At 42.0% G+C, this 25,094-nt stretch overlaps 1 protein-coding gene across 1 annotated transcript; it reads left to right on the plus strand.

Moving 5' to 3' along the window:
• Positions 1-1,399: 1,399 nt before the first annotated feature.
• Positions 1,400-9,139, plus strand: LOC133954440 (protein Wiz-like). The gene is made up of 9 exons (XM_062388870.1): positions 1,400-1,487; positions 2,026-2,081; positions 2,755-3,231; positions 3,800-4,579; positions 4,672-5,004; positions 6,456-6,670; positions 6,783-6,969; positions 7,081-7,240; positions 8,207-9,139. Exons 2-9 carry the CDS (start codon positions 2,057-2,059, stop codon positions 8,361-8,363), a joined length of 2,334 nt encoding a protein of 777 aa, XP_062244854.1. The 5' UTR covers positions 1,400-1,487; positions 2,026-2,056; the 3' UTR covers positions 8,364-9,139.
• The last annotated feature ends 15,955 nt before the right edge of the window (positions 9,140-25,094 follow it).

Below are 25,094 nucleotides of genomic sequence, written 5' to 3' on the forward strand. Positions count from 1 at the left end.
TATCCAAAAATCCCTTTCACCTAAATCTTAAACACTGAACCTTTAAGTGACCTCTGACCTACTTTTCCACTGCGGTTCCCAACAATTATGTGTTTTAAGAAGACTCCACTTGGTGGCAGTGAAGCTCTGTTATCTAACTATCCCTGGTTCTTTCACGTAGACTCTTCAGTCCAGGACCATACTTTTATAAGGGTTAGTGAAAGCACAACTGTGATGAGTGCTGATCCCTTGTTTGCATCATGAAATATCCCAGATGAAAGATTATATTTATTCTGTCGCGTAAAACACAAACTGTACAGCCATTATTCAGATTGGTTTTGAAATGTGATAGATGTCATTATGAAATATTTCTTCGTGCTCACTCCAGTTTCAGATTTTATAAACCAACAGTTTGTACTCCACCTCTTCCAGTGGTTGTTGTTGCACCAAGGGGAGATCTTTGGAGATTTTGCTGGCAACCTTTCTTTAGTTCTCAGTGTCAGTGCACTTTCCTGACGCCCCCTCACAGACAAATACCTCCACATCGTGGTGGGAGGCCAGCAGCTTTCTCTCTCTGGACTGAGGAGGACAAGATGAGATCGACACAACATGAAGTCATATGTGGTTACAAAGACCATGATCCAGTCATCAGTCCATCTAACAGCAAACATGAACAGTACATGTCGATTTATTTGAATCTCATCTCATTAACAAGGATAGCCAGAGGGCTTAACTGCACAACCACATTATTAAGATACAGAAAGATGCTTTCAGCAGTGACACGTTAACTTCCAACTGTACAATACAGTCTTTTAGAGCTACAACTTTACAACATACATTTAGATTGAAATATAAAAATGAAAGGATTAACAATCGATGCTATTAAGGAATAAGCACATTTATTTATAAAGTTTAAATTACCTCTTTTTTGTAAAGTTTTGTTTTTATTTAAGTTGTTTTTAATAGTTAATCCTGTTTTTTTCACGTTGAATGGTTGCAGAGACAACTCAGTTTACTTAACTATGGTTTACTTTTAAAAAATACTAAACAGTTGACTTTTGAGTGGAACAATAGTTATTAATCACTGACAAATAAATTAGAAAAACAGTACTAATACTAATATAAATTGGATATTATACAGGAGATAAGTGTGGGGATCTAGATCATAAAACATTCTTAGAGAGTATATCATGATTTCCCTCTGTGTTTTCTTAATTTATTTTACACGGATTCACTGTTCATATTTTTTCATATTAAAATCTATTTCATGTCGTCATAAAATTGAATGACATATATAACGTTTTCCTTGGTGAACATGAGTTGGCCTTTATCTGGAGAGTCACTAGAGGGCGCAGGCGATCCCCTGACACTCCAATGCTGATAAATCTTCAGGGCTTTTATTATGAAAGACCAGCAGCACCGGAAATGTGCCCCAGCGCTACTTCCGCTAAGCTAGTCCTTGTGTGAAGCTGATGTTATGTTTTGAGACAGTCTGATCAGGCTTTTAGGTAAATCTACTTTTACTTCCCTAAGTGATCATTGAAGTGTATTTTATAGTCGACAGCTCAATGTTTGTACTTATTTTATATTTCTCATATGAACTGTAATCCGGGCTAGCATGAAGCTAGCGTTAGCATGCTTCAGGAATAATACAAAGGGGTGAAAGAGAGGTAGTTTAGTTAGCTGTCAAATGTTGGATTAAGCCACTTTTTCTACAGTTTTACCATTAACGTTCTGACCTTTAATAGTTGTTAAAAGCAAACCGTAGAATCGTGACTAATGAAGTTTATCTGTGAAAAGCTGCAGCTTACAGCTGTACAGTAATATACCAACGGATACTTAAACTCACAGCAACTATGTTGTTCTTCATTGCATCTATATCTGCCTCAGACTGTGTTTGTAGAAGTCATTTTTACTTATATCTATTATTTTGAAAAGCTTGACAACTGTAAATCCATAAGTCCCTGACTACAGCAGTAGCATTATTTCTTCTGTCATTTTCTAAGTGGACTGATTTCAGTGAATTCTTCATCTTGTATCTCACAGTATCGGCAGGAAGTCAATCGTCTCACTTAACATGTCTGCGGCCACTGATGCACAAGGTAAGAGGTGTGCACTCATTCATGAGAACACCTCCATCATTAGATCTTAATTGTAGCAGTGTAGTTGATTGATTTATTTTGAAATCAGTTTTCGCATCCTTCCACAAAGTTCTGAGGAAATCAAACAAACATAATAAACAACCAACAAACAAAAGGACAGGGGTGAAAACATAACCTTCTCGACGAGAGTAATTATTGGCCATTTCATACTGAGCTTGTCATTGTGCATTCCACTGGCTCAAGTATATTATTGATCAACGAGATCGATGATAGATCCGCCGGATTTATACGACAGACACTGACATACATTCACTCATCGGAGGGCTTCATGTTACTTTACAGAAAAGTGATCTCAACAAGTTCCATGCAGTTTGATACAGATGTGCTGCACATTTGAAGTTAGGATAGGATAAAATGAGGTAATCCCGTATTAGTCCCGCAATGAGGAAATTGGCCGTTGCTGCAGTGAAGGAGAAAGTAAAAGAAAACAGACACCAATATTAAATAAGTAAACATGCAATATAAACACAAGGATATTATAAAATAGAATACAAATATTAAACAGTGTTTACAGAATATTTATAGTATGAGCAGAACATTCAAGAGACAACGGCTATTTCTTTACTAGAGACGCAATTTGTGGTGACATCCTGCCGTCTGCCCTTCCCCACAGCAACAGTCATATGTGAAGTCTGTGGGACATACTTTGAAACACGACGAGGACTGTCAAGCCACGCCCGCCTCCATCTGCGGCAGCTTGGCGTGACCTTGTCAGAAAGCAGCGGAGCTCCCATCGAGCTCCTCTACCAGCTGATGGAGGAGAGTGGTGGCTCCTTACCCAAGTTCAAAGCAGACTCCTCCACTCCTGAGCCCCCCCTCAGGAAAAAAAGCCAGCAGGAGTCCAGGACTCCCTTAAATCTGCAGGACAAAGGTCCCTCTAACATTCCAGGGGTCAGAGTCATGACATCTCCCCACAAGATGGATCATCAGGGATCTCCAGTTAGATCTAAAGAGTCAGCAGCCACTGTCCTGCCGTCGTCTCCTTCGGCTCATAAGCTCTCTGAAGGCAGCAGCTCGTCATCCACAGAGCACCAAACACCAACCAAGCCATTGTGGGCACCGCTGGAGACTGATGCCCCTATTACCTTGGGTATGGCTGAATTCTGAATAAATGTCTTAAAGAAATGTTGTAAGTAGCGAGGTGAGTATCTCCCTGTGGAAGACAACTTTAAATATCTAATTTAGTGTAAATATTTGGCTGTAGATGTAACATTTCCATTTGAATCAAGTACATCTCAGACCGTGTTCAGACCTGGTATCAACATCCAACCTGAGTGATACAATCTCCAGTGGTCAACGCACTTAAATACGTCCTGTGATCCGATCACTCAAATGGCACGTGGCCACATTTGTTTTGCTGCGTGAACCCAATTTAATCTTGGGTCACATATGAAGGACCACATACTTGACTGACGTCTCTTTTGAAGCTTCTCAGTGTCCATATATTGATTTTGTTTGTATGTTTGTGTATAGAGCAGGGAAGTGAGATCCGATCACAAGTGGTCACATGAGTTACATTCAGGACCCATTTTAATGCCCTGTGAACTTAAGGCTTTTTCATTGTGATCAGATCTGTCTGGATGGATCTAATTATCAGGTCCTCAGTACTCTCCTGCTGACATGGTGCTTTTCTTCCATCATTGTCTTCCCTCTTGCAGCCTCTGACACCCCTGACGAGGTCTACGTCTGCCAACTTTGTGGCTGTTGGTATGAGACACGCAAGGGCCTGTCCAGTCATGCTCGGGCCCATATACGTCAGATTGGAATCCCTGACAGCGAGATAAAGGGCAGCGCAATTGATTTTCTCTACCGGATTATGGAGGAGGAGGACCTGAAGCCAATCAGCCCTGACCAGCAGAAGCTGCTCATCAAAAACCGTGCCTCCGGTTCTTCCTCCAAACGTCCCTCTGAGCTGACCTCTCCCCCAGGCAAACGTCCCAAAACCACGAAGGACTGCACCTGTGTCCTGTGCGGGGAGGAGTTTGAGAATCGTAAAGGCCTGGCCAGCCACTCTCGTTCTCACCTGCGTCAGCTCGGGATGACTGACTTGATGGGGAAAAACTCTGCACTTGACACCCTCCAGGAGCTGGTCAGCAGTGGCATGTTGGAAGCTGTGCACCACCCCAAACCTAACCGTGCATCCAGCTCTTCATCGGTGCCATCAAAATCCCCAGCCTGTCCTCTATCCCCAGCTCTGTCTCCAGCTTTGAGCCTGTCCCAGCGCCCTGAAAAGAGCCTTCACTCTCCTCCACCTCTGGTTAATAAGGCCCCAAAGGCAAAGAAAGGCTTCCGGCTAGCAGTGGACCCCCTCCTCAGAAAGCTGAAGCCCGAGCCTGAGGAGATTGAGGTGTCTGCTCCATCGGAGATACCCAACACTCTCAGCGGCTCTCCTCAGAAGTCGCCCCAGGCTCTTGCTGCTTCAAAGCCTCTGAGTGCAGGTAAAGCGTTTTAATTCATGCTCCAACACACTTGTTTTTCCAACCGTTTGTTTGTATTTGTACATGTACATATCCTCTCTGTATGTCCTCAGACGTCGAAACCCCACCTACCGTCCTTTGTGACTTCTGTGGCCAGCTGTTTGACACTCGCAAAGCCCTGTCCTGCCACGTCCGCGCCCACCTGCGGCAGCTCGGCCTCACCTGGTCGATCAGAACGTCGCCGATCGACCTTCTCAAAGAGGTCATGTTGCGCGGTGAAGAGGGCCTTAAAGGTTCAGGCAAAGCCAGCTGGATGCTTCAAGCCTCCAAAAAGGCCCCGGAGCGCCCCCAGTCGAAGGAGCCAGCCTCCAACACCTGCACCTCACCTGTTGACTATTCCATGAAAGAGAAATCTCCGCCTGGCAAGAGTGCTGCCTTGTTTCCTGGTAAGACATGCAACCCTGAAGAGCAATAGATTAATTCTTTGTGTCATATTCCACTGAACAAAGTGTCTTCTTGCATTGTGGTCAATTGTGTTTAAGAAATAACGCACGTGTGATATGACAAGTAGACCGGCATACACAGGCACTGACTCAATCCTGAAGCACCCTGTCCTGGTTCCATAAATACTCACTAGAGCTCCAAGAATGTGGGAGTGGACACCTCCTGCTGTAGTCTGTGTTACCGGTGTCCAGGTTGTACCTTCTGTCACTTACCACCAGCCACACCGTCCGCCTCACTTGTGTGTATCAGTGGTAGCACCCATGCTACTAATTATCTATATTCAGTCTATATTGCGGTCATAAAGTGAAGTATCTGCTCCACGCGGCGGCAGAGTCACCTCACAAGAGTAACAGTCTTATCACAGGAGGAGATGGAAGTTGACAGACAAGGATGATGAGGATTTGCTGTTAAAACATTATCACAACGTTGGATATTTTGCGCGTCCACCAACTCGGCAACACACAGGAGAGTGTGTTAGAAAGAGTGTCACTCGGGTCACCTTTATTGTATGAACCTGATCTTTCCCAGTGGGTTCAGATGGTTCCTGACAGTTCCCAACAGGTGGGGTATGCTCACTCTAGTTTGAGAGAGAGAGAGAGAGAGAGACCAGTGCAGGGTGTTCTGCACCTCACAATGAACCTACAGCACAAAGCTTCTTAAAGCCTTTTATTTTGTATTGAGGTAATCCAACACTGCACAAATCTTCAGTTGCAGCAGAAGAGTCCGAGGCTTCCCCCAGTAGAATCGAATGTTGCAGGTCTCGCTCAGTAAATGTTGCACAGAACTAAGCCAACACACATCTGGCTTTGTTAAATGTCCGGTTTTATTGGTCACACCAGTGTTGTCAGAAGTTTATTATCCGATGTGAAAATTTCCATACGTGGCATCCCTGATGCTCGGTAGAATCTGTGCAGCAGTTTTAGGAAATTACTGAGCTTTTAAAAAATAAATTGAACTCTGTTTTTGGCAGAGTGCAACAGATAGGAAAATGCAGTTGGAAAATAAGAAGTCAACACCAGTCATCTCCTTTAATAACTCAGACTTGACTGTATAGGTTTAGCTTTTTCCATATAGTCTCACCCCATGATACCCCAGAATGCAGAAAAACTGACTCTTGCCATAACTCAACTGTCTTTTCTAACTATCTATAGCTGTTTCTACGTATTTGCACCAAAATGCAGATCCACATCTCATGGCATTGTGTTACGGATGAAATCCCTGAAGGCAGTTGTGGATTAAGCCAGTTCATTAGAGGGGAGTGTACCATAAATGTCCATATTTATGTATTTCCAACATGGCAAAATGATTTGTGAATCTCACTAAATTGGTAATACATGACTAATACTCGTCTAAAAATACTCGTCCAAAAAGTGTCTCATCTTCTTTGTGTCAGACACATCCTGTGAGCTTTGTGGGTTTAATTTTGAGAACCGCAAGGCCCTGGCCAGTCACGCGCGGGCCCACCTCCGACAGCTGGGAATCATTGAATGGAAGGCAGACGGAGCAACTTCGCCAATCGAGCTCCTCGGTGAGTTGATCCGGAGAGACCCAGTCAAAGTGGCGGCAATAACCCGCCGCTACCGTTCAGGAGACCTGTACATCAAGAAGGTGAGCTGTGCTCTAAAATATGTTGCAGAATAAGTAGTTCCAAGTCAGACTTGGACACATCCACAGATGTATCTAATATATTCTCATTTACAACACATTATTTTTCTTTCAGGTCCAGAAGCCCGGTGGTTCGCCCCCTCTGTCCCCAGACTCCGACTCTGTGCCAGGCAGCAGCATGAAGCTGGAGCCCAGGGCGGGCAGAGAGAACTTGGGCGTCATGGCAGGCTCATCCAGACAAACGCAAGGCCACACACGGACACTTGCAGGCCACAGCAACCCTGGTGTGCGCTCACCAAGGGGTGAGAAAAGAAAGGCTCTGGAATATGACCGGATACAGATTTACTGTAGATAGTGAAAACATTCCTCCTTTTTTCCCCACATCACTGTAATGGCTCTCTGTGAAATTACAGGGGTCCATCCGCCCAAACACATAGCGGCCAGGGGGGGACAAAGTCGGGACAAAAACTCCCAGCAGCCACCACGGTCTGGCAGCATCCCTGCCATGCTGCCAAAGCCTCCGCTCACTCCACTGGTTAAGCTGGTTGGCAAAATCTACTCACTCAAGTGCAGGTCAGTTTATCAAGCTCAAAATGACATTGTCCCTGTATTGTATTAAGTGAATAATAAAAGTCCTTCCTGATGGACACGATGAAAAAGACTAGTCCATCAGCAGAAACAGCGAGATTGTCAGCAGCTTGATTTGTCATCTACATTGGTCAATCTCTCAGATCTTAGTTTTTTCTGTGTGTAGGGGAGCTTCATACCGTATATCGAGCTGAATTCTGTGGATAAAATGATTCCTTTCTCGTGTAGGACTTTAAGATTTCACTGAAGTTTTCAAAAAAAGATACAAAATGGATTTTACCAAGTCAGACTGCGGTTTTAAAAGCAGCGTTGGTTCTGAAACACATTTTTATCTTATTTGTTGAAATTGAAATCCTCTTTATGATCTGATAGCATCAACAAATCTGGCGGGGGCTGGTGTCTGTGGCCCTCACGGTAACAAACATGCCAGGTCGCTGGTGTACCTGAATGTCACTTACTGACCTGCCTGTCTACACAAACCCTGAAACAGAGACAATAGCCAGAAGTTACCGAGCGAGTAACGTAGAAGTCGGTTTCTAGCAGTTGTCAGTTGTTTTGGGGACGACATCCCTCCCCTTCCATCCATAGGTTGCACTTTTTTTTGCCTTTCCAGGATAAATAGTAAATAGTAAATAGAATGGCACTCAGTAGTGTGCATACTTCCACCAGGGCTCTGTCTCTAGATCTGTCCCTTTGTCTGGATCCAAAATTGAATGGATTCTTTCTTGACCCGTGTCCCATCCTTCCACCAATCATGACAATCCGTAGATTTTGTATAATCATGCTGAAAATCAAATGGACAGAGGAAACAAAACTACATTGTGTTACCACAACAAAACTATGAGTCACAATTCACTTAAATAAATATTGTAATTATATAGATATGTAGTAAACACTAATGATGTTGTGCCTCAGTTTGAATGAAATCTGTCTGTCTGTCGTGCTGCTCAGGTTCTGTGAAGAGGTGTTCCACGGCCCTCTGTCTGTTCAGGAGCAGTGGATCACTCACCTCCAGAAACACATCCTGTCGTTGGGGTACAAAGGCAAAGCATCTCCTCCTGCCCCACCGGTGGCAGCTCCTGCGCTCGTGGATCCAGTCGCTGTCTAGTCCACGACATCTCTCTGGAATTAATATCACACGTGGTAATCATTTTAACCAAGTCAGAGTGGAGGGGAAGTGCATAATATGAGTGTGAAATAGATGTTGCTGTCTTAACCTGGGGGTTTCAAACCTGAGCCATGTTTGAAAGTAGGGCGCTATTAATCCACTTATACAAATCCCACAGATACAGTCGATCACAACACTGATAAGTGGGCGTTTCTGGAAAAAGTAGTTCCTCGTTTTGACCATCAGTGCTTTATTCCTCCTGCCCGTACATTCCTTCCATTTGTACCAATTCTAAATGTGTTCCAATCGGATTAATGTCATAAATGGATAACCAATCCCACATTAAGAGGACATTCTGAGCTTAAATTGAATCTCCAGTTTATGTTTTTGTTCTCCTGAGTAGACTGGCATGGTCGCCATTTCATTGTGATGTCCGATTTCTCCTTTGAATCAGGCCTTGTTTTAAAAATGTACATTTTAAGTCTTTAACTTTTTAAATCCTCAACAATTTAATTTATCCATCAAACAGAAAACACTTAGGTGTGAAACATTGACACCAAAAAGTTACACAATGTGTGTTTAACTGGTTCATCAATCATTTTCTGTTCACACATCATGTTTAGGTATAATTGCTGATCACACACTATCAAATTCTATATACATTCCTTTTTTAACACCATTTTGTGGATTAAATTCTGTCTTGTTGTAAACGTATTGTGTACAAAACATGATTTTTATGTACAAATGAAGATAAATGGACATGAGCGTGCACTGTGTTCACTGTAAGACTCAATATTTGTCTTAGCCGTTTATGGAAGAACTTTGTGTGAAATTCAGCACACAGATTCTCGTGTCAGGGATCGAACACATTTATATTCCTATCTTCTCATTTCAATACATTTTTGCTTTTTTTGCGTATTTTTTATAATTTTTAAGGCATTTTATACTTTTATTCGAGTCCTTAGTAGAAAGATTGAAATTGACATGCTACACAGGTCCCATGTGACAGTGAGACGATCTACGTCAGATGGACTCACTCAGTATGTTGAGAAATCACTTCCTCATAGATGGTTTTCTGTCGTTCCTGAAGAGTTGCTATGAATGATAAATATTTAATGACTTAATTAATTTAAACTTAAAAAGCCATTTTGATCAATTCAAATATTATGGCCTAGGTCTTAAATATCTTAAAGTATGTCCTAATTTCTTAATGCTCATTAAATGCTTCTTACGTTGCACTTTAAAATAATTTTCTCCTTTTTTTCTGGAGAAAAAAAACAAACTGATGTTTGCTTTAATAAAACTCAACTGATATCTCAGTCTTTGCTGTGGGAAGGATTATAGATACATACTGTCTCTGTCTATAGTTTGAGGGATAACATATTAGTGGTAATTCTGTACTAGGCTACTTCACCTTATCTCCAGTTATAGGGAAGTCTAGATATATCTGGGACTATGATATTCCTTCATATCTGTCGTACTTGAAACCTGCAGAAACCCATTTATTCCATTCTCACTTTTACTTCACATCCAAAACCTTGTTGTTTCTAAAGCATATTTATAATTTTTAACTTTCACACTCAGGCTGACCAGGATTAAAGTGAGTGTTGCTGTAGAAATATTTTAGATTTTAACCCCCGGACCTATCTCCCCACAGTCTCGCCAACAGATTGCTGCTTTTCTCATGGCGCCTGTATAGAAAAAAATAAGTTCCATTGTTTATACATTCCTTGAAAAATCAAGTCTAATCAAGTGTCGTCTCTGCCAGATTGGAATAAGAGTATCTCCAAATTGTGTAAACCACCAATCTCAAGCTTGTGGACATTTCAGACGATAGCGTTTCAGCTCCTCGGAGCATTGTTGTCTGTTAAAGTTGTGGAAAGAGCCGAGATAGAAGCTGCACATCCAGCATCCGAGTTATGAGCCATGTTTTCCTTCAAAACCAGAACCTCACCAGCATGAGAGTGCAGTGTGCAGCTCCCCAGCCCTGCAGGCGTTTGGGTAGCACCTCACGTGTCTTGATGCAAGCAGCAGGGACTTTAAAATCAGTTTTAAAATATCAGTCGGAAGAGCAAAACATCTCTGAGCTGCCGTAACCTCGTGTCCCAGAACATCCACAGTGTGACTTCTGATTAGATTCCCTCTTCTTTCCAGGGTCATCAATCTTGCAACCTGTATGGATTCTGCAGTCCACGATATCCTTACTGCTCTGAGATGCTCTGTGAACTGCTCAGGGAACGTGGTTTAGAAAACTGCACACGTCCATAAAATAGGATCTGCCTCCCTCATCCCCTTAGATTCTCTCAAAACATGTCCTCGTTTTTACATCCTAATAAATTACTGAACACTTTATTATTCAAAATTTCTTTATTACAATGTCCAAGAATACGAAAGTGATATCAGATGGAAATCTGTGAGACTGATGAAGTGTCTCCTCTGCTTCACTTTCTCCTTCTTGTGTTCAGGTTTTAAAAAATCTGTTTTTTTACTGAGAAGAGGAAAATCTTTCTTTTTAGTCTTTGCTGCTTTAAAAAGAAAAAAAACGACAAAAAAGAAGTAAGAAACAACTGTAAAGGGTTTTACCTTTTTACATCGGACACTTTTCATACATCTCACCTTTATCAGGATTCTTAATTCAATAATTTATATTCATAATAGTGTTATGTCTATCTCTCAATCCATTTTTTCACTTTATCTGGTAAACACATCTTTCACTCTAAACAATAAGTCATATTTCCCCTCCCATATGTGTGTACTACTGTATTTTTGAACCATTGTCCATGTGGGTGTTTGTATCAAACCAGTTTCTGGAAGTGATGTCTTCCAGATGTGAGTGAAAGTTTGTTACTCATCTTCCTCCAGGACAACACTAGTTGTATTGCCCAGGTTTTAAATGCAACACCTCTTAGGGATTGTATGTCTGTGCACCTCGCTCAGCACTGAGTTCACTCATATCTAAATTCAAAATTCAACAATTTGATAATACCAGAAGAACAATTCGTTATTTCAATTCAATTAGCAACCACAATTGGACATCAACACGCCACTGACTAGTGGACAAATCAACAACAATCAACAATCATGTAGTAGCCTGATAACATAAGGAATTAAGGACTTAGAATACAGGATTATTTTACCAGATGGCAAAATAAGTAATATTGCATATAATGTTCTCTCAGACCAAAAGCGTCAAGCGTCCGCAACAAGTGATTTCTTTGGTGTCCCTGTTTGGCCATGTGAGCAGAGTTTGCCTTATGGGTCAAACACTGCTTTATATGTCTTTATGATTTGCACCTCTTTACTGTGTATAATGCGCATTTGCTTTGCACTTCCTGAAAACCAGAAGATATGAGGGTGATTTGCATCTTTCAGGCCACATTGGCACATTAATGAGTCAAGCATACTTGCTTTTTTAATTTAAAAAAAATTTAACATTTGTGCATTTAACATTTTCAGCCGCTGTTGTCATTGAAACAAAGTACAGTGTAATACACGCCTTATATCGGTCAGGACTTCAGTGCCAGGGGAGAATAAGTAATGACAAAACAAAAGATGGAAGGGAAAGAAATGACACTGAAAATTCCCAATAGTGAGAATAACTTAAGTGGTTACAGATTTTTTCCTGAAGATGGATGTCGTATTCGGCCTAATTTCAATTATGTCAGTAGAACTCTGCATCATTTTTCAGTTTTAAAAATTCAGTTACGGGGGCCCATCTTTCCAAAAATACATCAGTCTTTAAATGCTTGAGATGTGTGTTTTTCTCAGCATCCACCATCAGATTTGTCAAAGAGCGATTAATAATTCGGTGAGGCCTAGACCATAAAAGACAAACCAGGGGGTTGCAGCACACAGCAGACGATGGCTCTGGATGAGGAGGAAAGACACCAACTGGTCCCTAAGATGCAGGGGACACACACCCAGGTCTGATCAGCCTGCGGTGGACCAACCTGAGAAGAGGGTGAACCACCCGATTAAACAAAGTAACACACCTGATCATATGTCCCTAACATCTGCTGGTGGGCGCTAATGTCTCCCGGTGGTCGGCAACTAAAGATCAAGCGGCTGTGGCTGAGGGCGTAGAGAGGTCGTCCTTTAACCACAAGGTCGGCGGCTTGAATCCCAGCCCATGCCAAAGTGTCCTTAGACAAGACGCTAAACCCTGAATGTCCCCTAATAGATGATGAATGCACCAATTGGACGACGCTTTGGATAAAACTAGTGCAGAAGATAACAAGGGATTATCACCATTTTGTCCTATGCTTTAAAACATGCAGTCATTTATTCTCTCCTGCCCCTGCTGTGTCGTGGGGGGGGCAGCGCTTTGAGCCCAGATGAAGTTATCATCCTCCTTCCAAGCAACAAATAATATGCACCATACATTTCTTTATTTTTGCCAGGTTTATGTCTGGGAACACTCGCATGATAAAAAGCAGCGGGTCCAAACACATGCTTGTTGTTTTTTAAAGAGGAAAAATCCTCCTGCACGCGTACCTTGATGGACCCTCCTCTGTGCTGTCCTCCTCTCTCTCCAGTGAGGCTGTGCAGGAGCTGTAAAAAGGTTTCCATGCAACAAAACACTCTTTCTGTTTTCTACTGCCTCCGCCATAGACAGTCCGTGCTCTCCACTCTCTCTGTCACTGCCTCTGTTACACATTACCGCCACAGTGATGCTCCCTGAAGTCTCAATACTGATAACGTGTGATTTACTGCCAGAGGGAGGCCTGCCCCCGGCCCGCGGATGGATAAACGCTGGTATGCGCAGGCACTTGCGGAGCGAGCGAGTTATCCCACCTGACAAAATCAGGCCAGGCTGTTGCTCACGGCTATCAACGCCTCACGTACACAAGTGTGTGTGTGTGTGGGGGGGGGGGGGGAATTTCAAAGCGCTCATTGAAGTGAGAGCCAGAATTAGGAGCACATCTGTCTCCCAGGGCCGTGGGATTTGGAGGATCTGGCGCCATTTCTGGTTCCTGACTGTGCTTCACGGGCCTTTTGAATCCGCCGTGGCTTTACCGTGGCTCCGCTTTGCAAGGACCTTGGATAGTCGAGCGCAATCACTCAACTCTCGTCGTCAAGTGTAATCCTGGTTGAACTTCTCTTGACAAGGCTGCAGTTATGACAGCAGACCAGAAAATCATACAGTAGACTCTTTCTTTATATGTCCAACAATGATGATGTAGTTAAGGTGACATTCCTGGTCTCTTCGGAAACAAAAAAATCGCAGATTTCTTTAACCTAAACGTTGGAGCGGCACGCAGCTTTTTCTTTTTGGACTTGTCTAACGCAGGTGTAGCCAATAACAGTCTCTCCGGCTGCACGCCTTTGCAAAAAGTGTCTGCCGGGAGAAGGTCCTGATGTATTGCACTGAACCCTTTTTCTATTTCAGCTTCCAAAGGGAAACATGAAAGAAAACCACTGTTTTAACCCTTTTCCTTTTTTTCTTCTCTCCGGCCGTAAATGTTTGCCAGAAACATGACTCCAGGCGAATGCTGATGTTGCTCTGTAATATGACACATTAGTCATCGGAGCTTTACCGGGCGATAAAACGTCGAGATGTTAAGATCCTGCTTGACGTCCTGCCTATACTCAACCAAAACGTCAGTCAGTGCAGCTGAGCTACGACAGCAGTGTTTTCTTTAATATCTTTAAAGTGTAGTCGGCTAACTGCAACAGAGTGGGTCTGTCGCTGTTCAGCGTTCGAGTCCCAAGTCAACTCATTCCTGTTGTAATGGTCTGTGACAAAGAAAGAGAAAATAGCCAGAACCAAGCCAAGGGAGACACTGATCTGATTGGCCCCTGAAATACCCTCCCCTTTCCTGTTAATTAAAAAAATAAATAAACAAATCACTTACAAACAATAAATATGACAATGTGTTAAGAATTTTTACTTTCTAATCTTTGTTTAAATAAACAATGTGCTTGAACAAGGAACAATTTCCCGCCCCCTCCCCTGTATATTGTGGCCCTTTTGTGGCCTTGATTTAGAAAAATAGACGATCAACCACTGTAAAGTAATACATAGAGAGAAAACAGCATCAGCAGACAAAGTATACTTGATATATTATATAATATTGTAATGAGATAATATTTTTAATATAATATTTACATCTTCAGATTTTTAAATATCTTGTGACCCAGAACACAATGCAATCATCCATAACCTGATACAGGAATTATAATCATTGGTAAACAGAGTAACTTGTGGTCCCTCTCTTTGAGGGAAGGATAAGGTAGATGCTTATGACCATTGATTTGTTATTTAGGAGGAGGAGGGAGAGGGAATCCAAAATGGAGCAGGCTTTCTCTCCTTCCTCCAGTTTGTCTATGACTCATGTGTCTGGAAGTTCATTCTTCCAGCATCTCCTGTATGATTTATAGTATGTTTAAGGGGCTTGGCAGAAGATGGAGTTTTATCACATAACTTGTGGCTTCGCAATGATCCTGAGGGACAGAATCCCCCAAACTGTGCAATCTGTCATTATTGGTTCATTTGTACTTTTCCGTTTCTTCTCTCTGCTTGTTTCGAAGATAAGCATTCACTCGCGCACACACACACACACGCACGCACACACACACACGCACGCACACACACACACACACACACACAGACACACACACACACACACACACACACACAGGATTGGGCCCAGCACAGAGACACACACACACACACACACACACACACAGGACTGGTCCCAGCACAGATCAGTGCACACATCTGTGTGTGCAATTATGACTGGGAATTTCCTTAATTAGTGAAACATCGCATTTCTTCGTTGATTTGTGCAGCAGAGGTAAAGTCTAACAGACCCTACGGTCACACGGTCCCAATGTAGCATTTTGGTGCGCTGACAGTTTCAGGCGGTCAGGTTATATCGAGGTCATCGGAGTGCACTTGGCTCCTCTGTGTGGTTTGCAGTGACACGAGACACCGGAGACATGCACAGAGCGTCTCCCAGGCAAAGGGCCATGCTGCATCTGCCGCAGGTATCAGCCTGCCAGTCTTCCTGCAGGCTGGTCAGATGACCTCACATAACTCCTGGGTTGAGGTCACCAAACAGACCCTGGATCAGTCACACAGAATCTGAAACCTATTTGCCACAAGCAACTAATCACCCCTCTGATTTACAGTGGAACAAATACACGACCCGCTGCCAAGATGCTTTTTGGAAATCCCGGCCAGGCTCATATTTGTGTATTACAACTGAACTTCACAAAAAGTTAACCAGCAAAAGCTGTGCGAGGCTGGAGAACAAAGCCAGACACCAGCACACCAACTGATTGAACAGATGTGTGTCGGACAGGATGCAACCGCACCTCCGACTGACAGGACAGAGCAGGACAGCACGGAGATAAGTGTTTGCAAACATGCGACATGCGTCTTCGACAAAACTATAAATCTTCACAATTGAATTCAAGTAAGGAAATGGGGATTTCACCCTCTGCCACAAACTGTTGTCATTACGTTGATGCATTCATTAAAAATACTTATTTTTGTCAAATGTCAGTGTTCCTGTTCCAGTCACAAATTGGATGCAGAGCTCATTTATTGCAGCCCTGCTTTAAATTCTCCACAGATTGATGTGCGATAACGATTGGTTCGGTATTTTAGATAATTATTCCACCCCCCAGACAAATATGGCCATGAAACTATGACCGCTGGAGAGATTCAGAACAGACTTCTGTCACAACGCATTATGATAACTAGCCGAGGATTTGGGCTGCGTGTTTGTGGGGGCGGATACAGAGTGAAGCTCACATTTGCTCAGCACGTATACAGTAGTACTGTGTGCGTTTGCCTGTGTGTGTTCTCTGTGTGTGTGTGTGGGTGTGTGGGTGTATGTGTGTGTGTGTGTGTATGTGTGTGAGAGAGACCCCTGAAGTGATCTGCCCCCTCAAATGACTCCAGCATGTGTGTGGATGGAGGCATGCAGGACGTCTGTTGCAACAATCTAAACAAACCCGTGATGATCGAGGTGGAACATCAGTGTAAATCAGTCAGGTGCAGTGGAAGGAGGATCTTGCCATCTTCAGCACCACCTGTGGTGCACAGCCAGGAGAGATATTACAAATGTGTGTGTGCGTCTTTGGAGATATCAGCCAGAACTTTTTAACTATTTCATTTCTAACACACCGCTGACTGTTAAACCTTCAAGAACTTAATAGGGAACATCCAATACAGGCTGCAGTATAGGCTATAAATCCAGCTCCCCCATGTTAATGGTGCGCTTACCACATCTCTGTAGACCTCTCCTCAACTCTGAACATCCGAGGCCCAGTCCCACCCTCAAGGCTCCAGTCAGTCCCTGAGGCCTCAGGGCTTTCCCATTGTCAAATCATAGAGTGCGTGAGGGCTCCCTCGCAGCTTTTATGAGCCTTTTATGCTCTTTTTCTATTTCCATTCGTGCAGACTTTGCCAAAAGGGAATTACCCACAGTTCATAGCGTGATGTAGACTGGACCCAATCCATTGACAGCACGGTACGCAAGTACTAGTGTTTTGAAACGGATGCAGGCAGTCACTGGTATATACTAAATTGATAAACAAGCATGGAAGGAGCTCAAGTTTCTGTAGTTCCTGGTCTAATCAATTTAAAATGTTTGCAAAAAGAACCTTTTTTAAAATAGCCTCTCTTCTACTCTGTAAGAAGAGCCTGGTGGAACACAGTGATATCAGGATGTCGGTCTCTCAAGCCCATTGTTTAAGAAGAAAATGAACCATGTAAAATAAAAGAGGCAAACTTGCCAAATTAAAGTAGAAAGTTTGATGTGGTCAAGTAACGTAATATAGCTCGGGGTGCCATCCCAATCCTATTCCATTTCGAGCACGTGCTGCCTCCCACACACAATCAGTTACCAACTGATGGCAGTAAAGTCTGTCAGCTTTTGTGTTGCACTGTGGGTAATGTAGACACCAGGTTTTGATAAGGCAAAAAAAGAAAACATCTGTCGTGCAAACTTAACAAGCAGTTACTTAAGCTGCTTTCAGACATGCACTGAACTCATTAACTTTTTTTGTTGCTCTGTTTTGGTCTGCACCAACTTCTGCTAAATGTTCATCTGGTTTTCCTCTGAAGAAAAAAAAAAAGCCTTAGGATCAGTGAGCATGAGCCAGTAACAATGTTCAGTTGGAAGCTTGAAAACCAAAACAATGAGGTGAAAGTCAATAAGACCCCAATAAAACCATTTAAGTGGAAAAGCAGATTCTGGTTTGTCACTATGAATGATTTATTTCCCATTGCAGTCATTTGATCCAATGTTGTTATAAAGAATGTGAATTACACCTGATTTAAGAATAGGAAACAGACTAATTTTACATTAGTTAGAATTTCCTCTGTAATGAGACAAATATGGGCCCCGGAGATCCCCCTCATAATTTCATCTGAAAAGCAGTCACGCAACATTTCAGTAAATCCCTTCACATCATTCGCCACCAGACCTTAGGGATCAGCGCAAATACATAACTCTGCGTCTTCAAAGGCATCAGTGATTGAAAAAGTCTCAGTGAGGAAGTACAATGGAAGTGTTAGGTCCCCTTTATTTCCTGCAAAGACCCAACCACACACCAGTGCCAAATGAGAACAAATCCAGCTGAAGATAAAGTGTCTTTCCAGTATTTTTCTTTTTCTCCCTAGGAGCTTTCATCTGAGCAGAACACTTAACCACTCAAAAACATCAAACCCCTGGGCCCAGGCGCTGGATGGCTACACATCCCAGTGATTCACCGCGGCTATTTTCATCAGTAATTAGGAAAATGAGTTCAGATAAATGCACGTCTCTTAAAGGGTACTTATTGATCCCCTTTTCTCATGAAGCCCCGTAATGTCTACATATTTGACTGTAACTAGAATCTTTCACGAATTCCCTCTGAGATCATTATCTTATCACATAATACTCCTCACGCTATTTACAAAACTATGTGGCATTGCCATAGTAGGCCATTCTCATCACTGGGTCATTTTAATCATGCATTTTTCTTTCAGGGGGAATGGTTTTGGTTCCACAGATGAATTACCTCAAATGTGCAGCTCCGGCTTTTTTTTCCTTTTCGGTGCAACTGCATTTGATTTGTATTGACTGGAGTCCAATAGCTGTTGAGAGGAATTTAACCCTTTGTGTGGTGTTGGTTGGTTGGTTTGATTTGTAAAACTGAGAGCACAGATTTACACATGGCTCTCTGGGAGCTCGGCTCATTTCGAACGTCCGTCTGAGCAGAGAATCTTTTTGCCTTATTTATTGATGGATTGTGAAAATGCTGTGTTTGTTGTGTTCCACCCTGAATTTGCAGCTGGGTGAGATTGTGAGAAATGTTTTGAAATAACATTGAGCCGGTTCCTGCGCGACTACAACATTTGAAGAGTGTGGGAATAGCAGGAGTAGGCAGGGTCAACAGCGCTATGATGCAACGTGTGTGTGTGTGTGTGTTTGTGCGTGCATGCGTGGCGGGTTGTCATCGACCAAGCAGTCAAATGAACACACAATTACTTAAAAATGGGATTGTCATTGTATTTGGCATAAGATGCTAAAAATACAAATCAATGGAAAAATAAGCAAATTAAGTCGATAGTTGGGAACATGGAAGAGGTCAAACCAACAGAGCCCCACTTAGGAATCCTGCTAAGAAAGCGAGACATACAGTAAACTGAGTGACCTAACAAAATGGTTTGAGCAGACGTGTACACTGACAGCTCAAACCATTTGAACCAGAATGGCCCAATAGTCCCCTTATGAAGCTTTCACTTCGATCTCTGCCAAATTATACACATCGATAAATATCAGTATATATCAGTACTCTAGACATGTCTGACTTCTTTCATCAAGATCCATGAGTTATTCTCTGAGAAAGGTTGAAAAACAACCTATTTCACAATGTTAAAGGAAATGATATAACAAATCCGGTAACCACCGGATCCTTGCCAAAATGTATTGGGTTCTCTCTTGGCCCATGTCCCTGCCCTTCACCAAGGTTTGTGGAAATCCATCAAGTAATTTTTGCATAATCCTGCACAAAAACTAACCAACTCATAAACAAACTTCTGGAGTGGGGTGAAAACATGACTAACAAAATCCAACAAAAACAACAAAACAACTGGTTTTGCTTTAAGCAACACAATCTGAGTGCAAGGAAAACTAAACTGTGACAATGATGTGCCAGAGTGTGAAACCATAAACTTATCTTTTGAATTTTAATGTTGCGAGCTGTGATACAGGATGAGCATTACCATATTTCTTTCAGCTGTGGCTGCAGGACACAGCTTCTGTCCCTTAACCATAACCTTAGCCTTAGCCTTAACCTTAACCCTTACATTACATTTCATTTAGCTGAAGCTTTTATCCAAAGCGACTTACATAAGTGCATTCAACCATAAGGGTATAGACCCAGATCAACAAGAATCAAGAAAGTACAATTTCTTCCAAAAAAGTACTACAATGTGCTATAAGTAAGTGCCATCTAAGTGCTAGTGAATTGTTACTGGACTCGATCTGTTCACAGCACGGTAAGCAATGTTTTGAAACGGATGCGGGCAGCCACTGGTAGCCAGTGAAGGGAGCGGAGAAGCTCAAACTTAGCCTCAAACATTTCTTCACATTATTGATGGATTGATTTATTATTTATTTAAGCCTTGGAAAACAAATTGAGGAATAAGACCCTCATTTACAATGGTGCCGAGGGTACAATGAACAGTTAATACATTGAGAAAATAAATAAATAAATAAGAATGAAATAAATATGCATATATACATACAGCAACACATGGGAAAAGGTCACAAACAATCAACCCTGACGATTCAATAACATACTATAAAACAATATGGTTAAGCCTAACCCAACTAACAGTTACAATCACTGCAGGCGAAGCCAGCCGTACATGAAACTAGACTCGAGAATTTAAAGTTTTTTTGACCTCATTCCAGATGAAGGGTGCCTTATAACAGAACACTGTCTTCCCCAAGTTAGTGTTAACACAAAGCAGATATAATGAAAGCCTGCTCTGGGAGCGGGTATTGAGGTTATTACAATTCCAGCTGATGAGAGAGGAGAGATATAATGGCAGTAGCCCAATGATTGTTTTGTAAATATAGATCTTCCAATGACCAGCCCTTTTTTTGGCCAGGGACTTGTTTTTCTTCCCTTTATGGACAAGTCGCCACAACATTAGTTATACATGTAATAACTGGACCACACACTTCGCTTACACAATGGCACGCACAGAAAATAAGCCAAAGCCCAATAATCTCAACATGAAAAACAGGATAATAATTTGTGTCCCCACTAATTGCCCAACTTCATTAAAACCATGTCAGCAATTTAAATTTGTGATGGTGAATTCTCAAGTTGAAACATTTCGATGTGGAAGCAAAACTGAATTTCTTTACAGAGCTGCGTTGCAACCAGGGGCGTTTCTAGGATTGAAAGAAAGGGGGGGCTTAGCCCCTAAGGATGCTGAATGTTTGCGCGCGTAGCGCGCGCCAAATTTATTTTTTCAGGGCTAATTTGGGGCTGCGGATATCCATTGTTTCAGACAGTTCATTGATTGGTTCAATCAGAAAGAGTGTGATTTTTCCCTGTATCTTTCCTTGCATTCATTCAGTATAAGATGACAGAAGAGACAGAATTTCAGGGTCATTGTGAAATTTGACAACACAAAAATTAACTTTTCTCAAATAGAGAGAAATTATTTTTCCTGCTTGTAAAGGAAAGACGGATATACTAATTTTCAATATCCGCGTCACTCCCAAATCCTAATTCTTAAAGGGACCACACACAATGGATGGAGAATGGACCTGCCAGCGTCACTTCTGAGTTGTTTATTTGTTGTATTATGAGCAGAAGGCACTGATAATATTGTTTTAAATACTAGAGATAGATATTAATGCAAAGAATAGAGAGCTGTTGATAGTTATTTCTTACATTTCAAATTTGCTCGTTCACACTCTTGCTCACTGGAGACATTTACTAACAAAATAGCTAGCTAGCTAGCTAAGTGTTAACATAGCTCATTACAATATTCCCTTTCATTTGCAGACTCCCCAAGGTCCTAGTGCCCGGTCTTTTATTGTTAAGTATGATGAGAGGCTATTGGATTGTAATTTGAAGGGGAGAAAACATACAAACCAGAAACACACTCACATATGTAGCATGTTAGAGTTATAAATAACTTGTCCATGTGTAAAACAATAGTTAAATTTTTTTTTAAATTAAAAAAAAAAAAAAAATCACAATAATTATTTGGGGGGGCTGAGGAACATTTTAGGGGGGCTTCAGCCCCCCTAAAACAGGCCTAACAACGCCCCTGGTTGCAACCCCAGATCATATGGTTGCGTTTCTGTGTTTTGTAACATGAATCTTTTACCAACACACAGAGTTCCCAGTGAAGTTGTTTGAACTACACGTTATTTCTTGTCCATATGGAGTGTGTTGATGTTGACGTTTTTACGGTGCAAAGACAAGAATTAAATTGGAGGCCAGGGGCAGCGCCAGGCCTGTTCACCAGTCCATCACGGGGATAGTAATCATGAACACAATATGAGTCACATTCATATTCACTCATGGGAAATAAAAAGAGATGATGTGACGGGGCATCACATTTCTTCTCTCAGGAAATAGGTATTTGGCCACAAAAGAAACTAATATTCAGGCCCCGGCTGTCACTCCTGTTAATAGCTGTACTAAGTGTGAACTTGACTATATAAACATACAGTACATGTTGACATTTTGGGGGTTGCCGAAAACCCGGCAGCTTTGACACAATAAATATCCTCTATTGCATTTTCCAGGCCTCCGTCTGCCTCCGAATCTGCCACCATTTCTTCATGGATTCCCTCCCACAACAGCTCGCCTCCACATTAACCACACAGTGTGAATGGGCCCAGGGAGAGTTTCGGATGAATGAGCCGAGAGATCCTTGAAATTCGAAGTAAATCATCGAAGCCTCTGAAGTTCCACCAATTACGAGCAGTTCAATGAAAAGCTGTCGCTTCCTTCCCATCGCTGTATAACCTTACATGAACCATTTTTTAAAACTTGGTAGGATACTGTGACAGGGCCCAGACTGACACTGCAGCTCAGCTCATTACATCAACGCTTCCCGGGCTAAGTCCACTCCAGCTCCAGACCAATGTGGCTCCTGTAATGTGGAAGCAGTGAAGTATCTGGTGTAAGCCATGCAAAATAGATATTTCACTTCCAGTCCCAAAGAACTTGAACTCTCTGGTTCTGTTAAGCAAGAGTTTTTTAAATTAGTGTCAGGGAAGATTAGCCCCAGTGTTTTGTTGACTCTGGCTTTCCTCCCTCAGATCTTACTGTTGAGTGTGCAGAAAACATATTTTCCTTAAAATACATGCATTTATTACTTTAATTATTTCTTTAGAGTTTAACGACTCCGTTTTAAGAAAAGTATTATTTTGTATTTTTGTATTTTTGTATAAATATGTGAGCACAAGCTGTGCTCACATATTTGATGGAGGTGCTAAAATCGAGAAAATTTCATAAAGCATTTTCAAACACCAAATAGGTAAATATTTTGTGATTTATATGTTGCCTAGCTGCAAATTCTGTATAATTTTTGTTGACAAAAAAAAACATTCAGAGCTACAGGAACACACAATGTCATTAAGCATTAGAAGTCAAGAGATCTGACTCACAGTTAAACTAAATAGAGAGAAATCCCTATAATGTTAGTCCTGCATAAAAGGCACTGTCAGCCAGAATCACAGATCGAGCATATGAAAATCATTCAGTCCATTATATTTAACCATGTCTCCGAAACTGGGGTTTCTGAGACCCCGAACTGAACTAATGATTCACGAGGACGTCAGGGCAGAGGGTTCAGAAATGAGAGAAAACACATGATGTATTAGGGAGATAAAAATGATTGTGACATTATTTTTCTCAAAGATTGTTCCTGTCATTTCTGGTAGTTATTAACCAACTGATGCTTGTTCAAGTGCTCATAGAGTTGGTTTTCATAAGTGATTTGATGGTATAAAAACACATCATGATTGACAGCGGAGACTGATGATTGGTCGAGCAGGGCCTCGCTACCCCGACTCCGTCCCCTGGTCGCTGCTGCTATTTCTGGATAGTGAGAGGAGGTGGAGACGTGTTGGCCATGCAGTCTATATGGAATGGAGAAATGGATGCCTGATCTCCTCCTTCTGTGAAATCACATGTTGTTACATTCAGACTTTTTGAGCAGGACACTTCCGTCTTTCAAAGCCTCCTGCAAACATGGAATGTTGTTGAGTATAACTCATACTTTTGAAAGTAGTCAAGTAAAATACTTAGATATAAAATAGAGCAATAATCAAATATGGCCAACAAATGTAAAACCCTGCTGGCGTGTTGTTTTCCAGGTGTATCTCAGGCTCGGCCAGGGATGTATGTGACTAATATCTGCGTTGACCCTCAGCATGTTTTCTTCCTACGTTTATTGTGTAGATTAAGATCCACAGGGCTATTTTGGAGACTGTGTAGTCTCTACCTGTGGCTGATTCAAACTGAGTCTGCCTCTGCAACAGTGAACTCCACACAATGACTCAACTAAGCCATGCAATCAAGTTCCAGGAAAGCCGTACAGTACGGTACAATGGGTTTGTGATTGTTAGCAGACACTTTGGTATGGATCATCTGAAGCAGAGCAACATACAGCCGCTCCAGTGGATGAACAGTGAGTCAGCCTTAATCAGTGTTTAAAAAGTCCATACACATATGGTGGTTTGAGGTAAAGACCAAGTCTGATATTAAATTTGGTCCGTAATGTTTAACTTGGCAAATGGAAACCCTATTATTTTCTGCAATTATTCAAGATCAACACTTCATTTATCAAGTCAAATACTGCAAACTATAAAGCCTTGTCAGCAACAGTAATCCCATATTCTGTGTAGAGTACCCTTCACACAGCACTGTTTATTCATTCCATATCAGTCATCTGAGTTAAAGGGAACTTTTTCGGAAAAGTAAAAACCTTGTGACATTTTTGTATGTCTCACATCATTTGCAGAGCAGAGGGGAGAAATTACACATTTTGGAGTTTGAACATAGCATTCAGTGACTCTTGGTTGTGTCACATAAACACATGACTCCTTCACAGCGCCGTGATGCCGCGCAGGGCCGCACAAGCTTCCAAATATGGAGCCATTAATATTAGGGAGCGACCAAAATCTCTGAAAGCTTGCTGTGTAATTTTATTTTTGCGGTGTTTACACTGATGCCTCGCTCTGCTGTACATAGATGCATCGTCCTGATTCCGCTGAGGGAGAAGCAGAGTTTGGCTGTTGAGCAGACGTTGACTCATGTTGTTTCATAACAGATTGTTCCCTCTTCTCTCCGATTTGTTTCGCCTTGTTTCTCCTCACCTCCTCCTCAGCAGGGGTTCCTTCACAAAGAGACAGTTTGATCCAGCCTGTGAAACTATTTATGAATATTATAAAAAAGCAGATCTGAAATCAAATTAAATAACGTGTCCTTCAGGGTGGTCCCTCTTGGCTGTATGTCTGTCAGATCACGGTCAGGGTGAATGAAACACACGTGGTTGGTTAAGTATCATCTCTGCCCAGCATCCTGCTGACAGTCACAAGGAGCAGATGCAGAATTCGGTGCTTTCGAAGAGAAACGGACAAACCATCACCTAGTTTGCAGGGTTGAAATATGAGCTATGAAAAAGATTAATCTCCAGCCTCATTTCAACTGGAAACATGCAGCTACACTGGATGAACTGTAAAGACA

This window comes from Platichthys flesus, chromosome 5 (genome assembly GCF_949316205.1).
Source record: "Platichthys flesus chromosome 5, fPlaFle2.1, whole genome shotgun sequence".
NCBI classification, from domain to species: Eukaryota; Metazoa; Chordata; class Actinopteri; order Pleuronectiformes; family Pleuronectidae; genus Platichthys; species Platichthys flesus.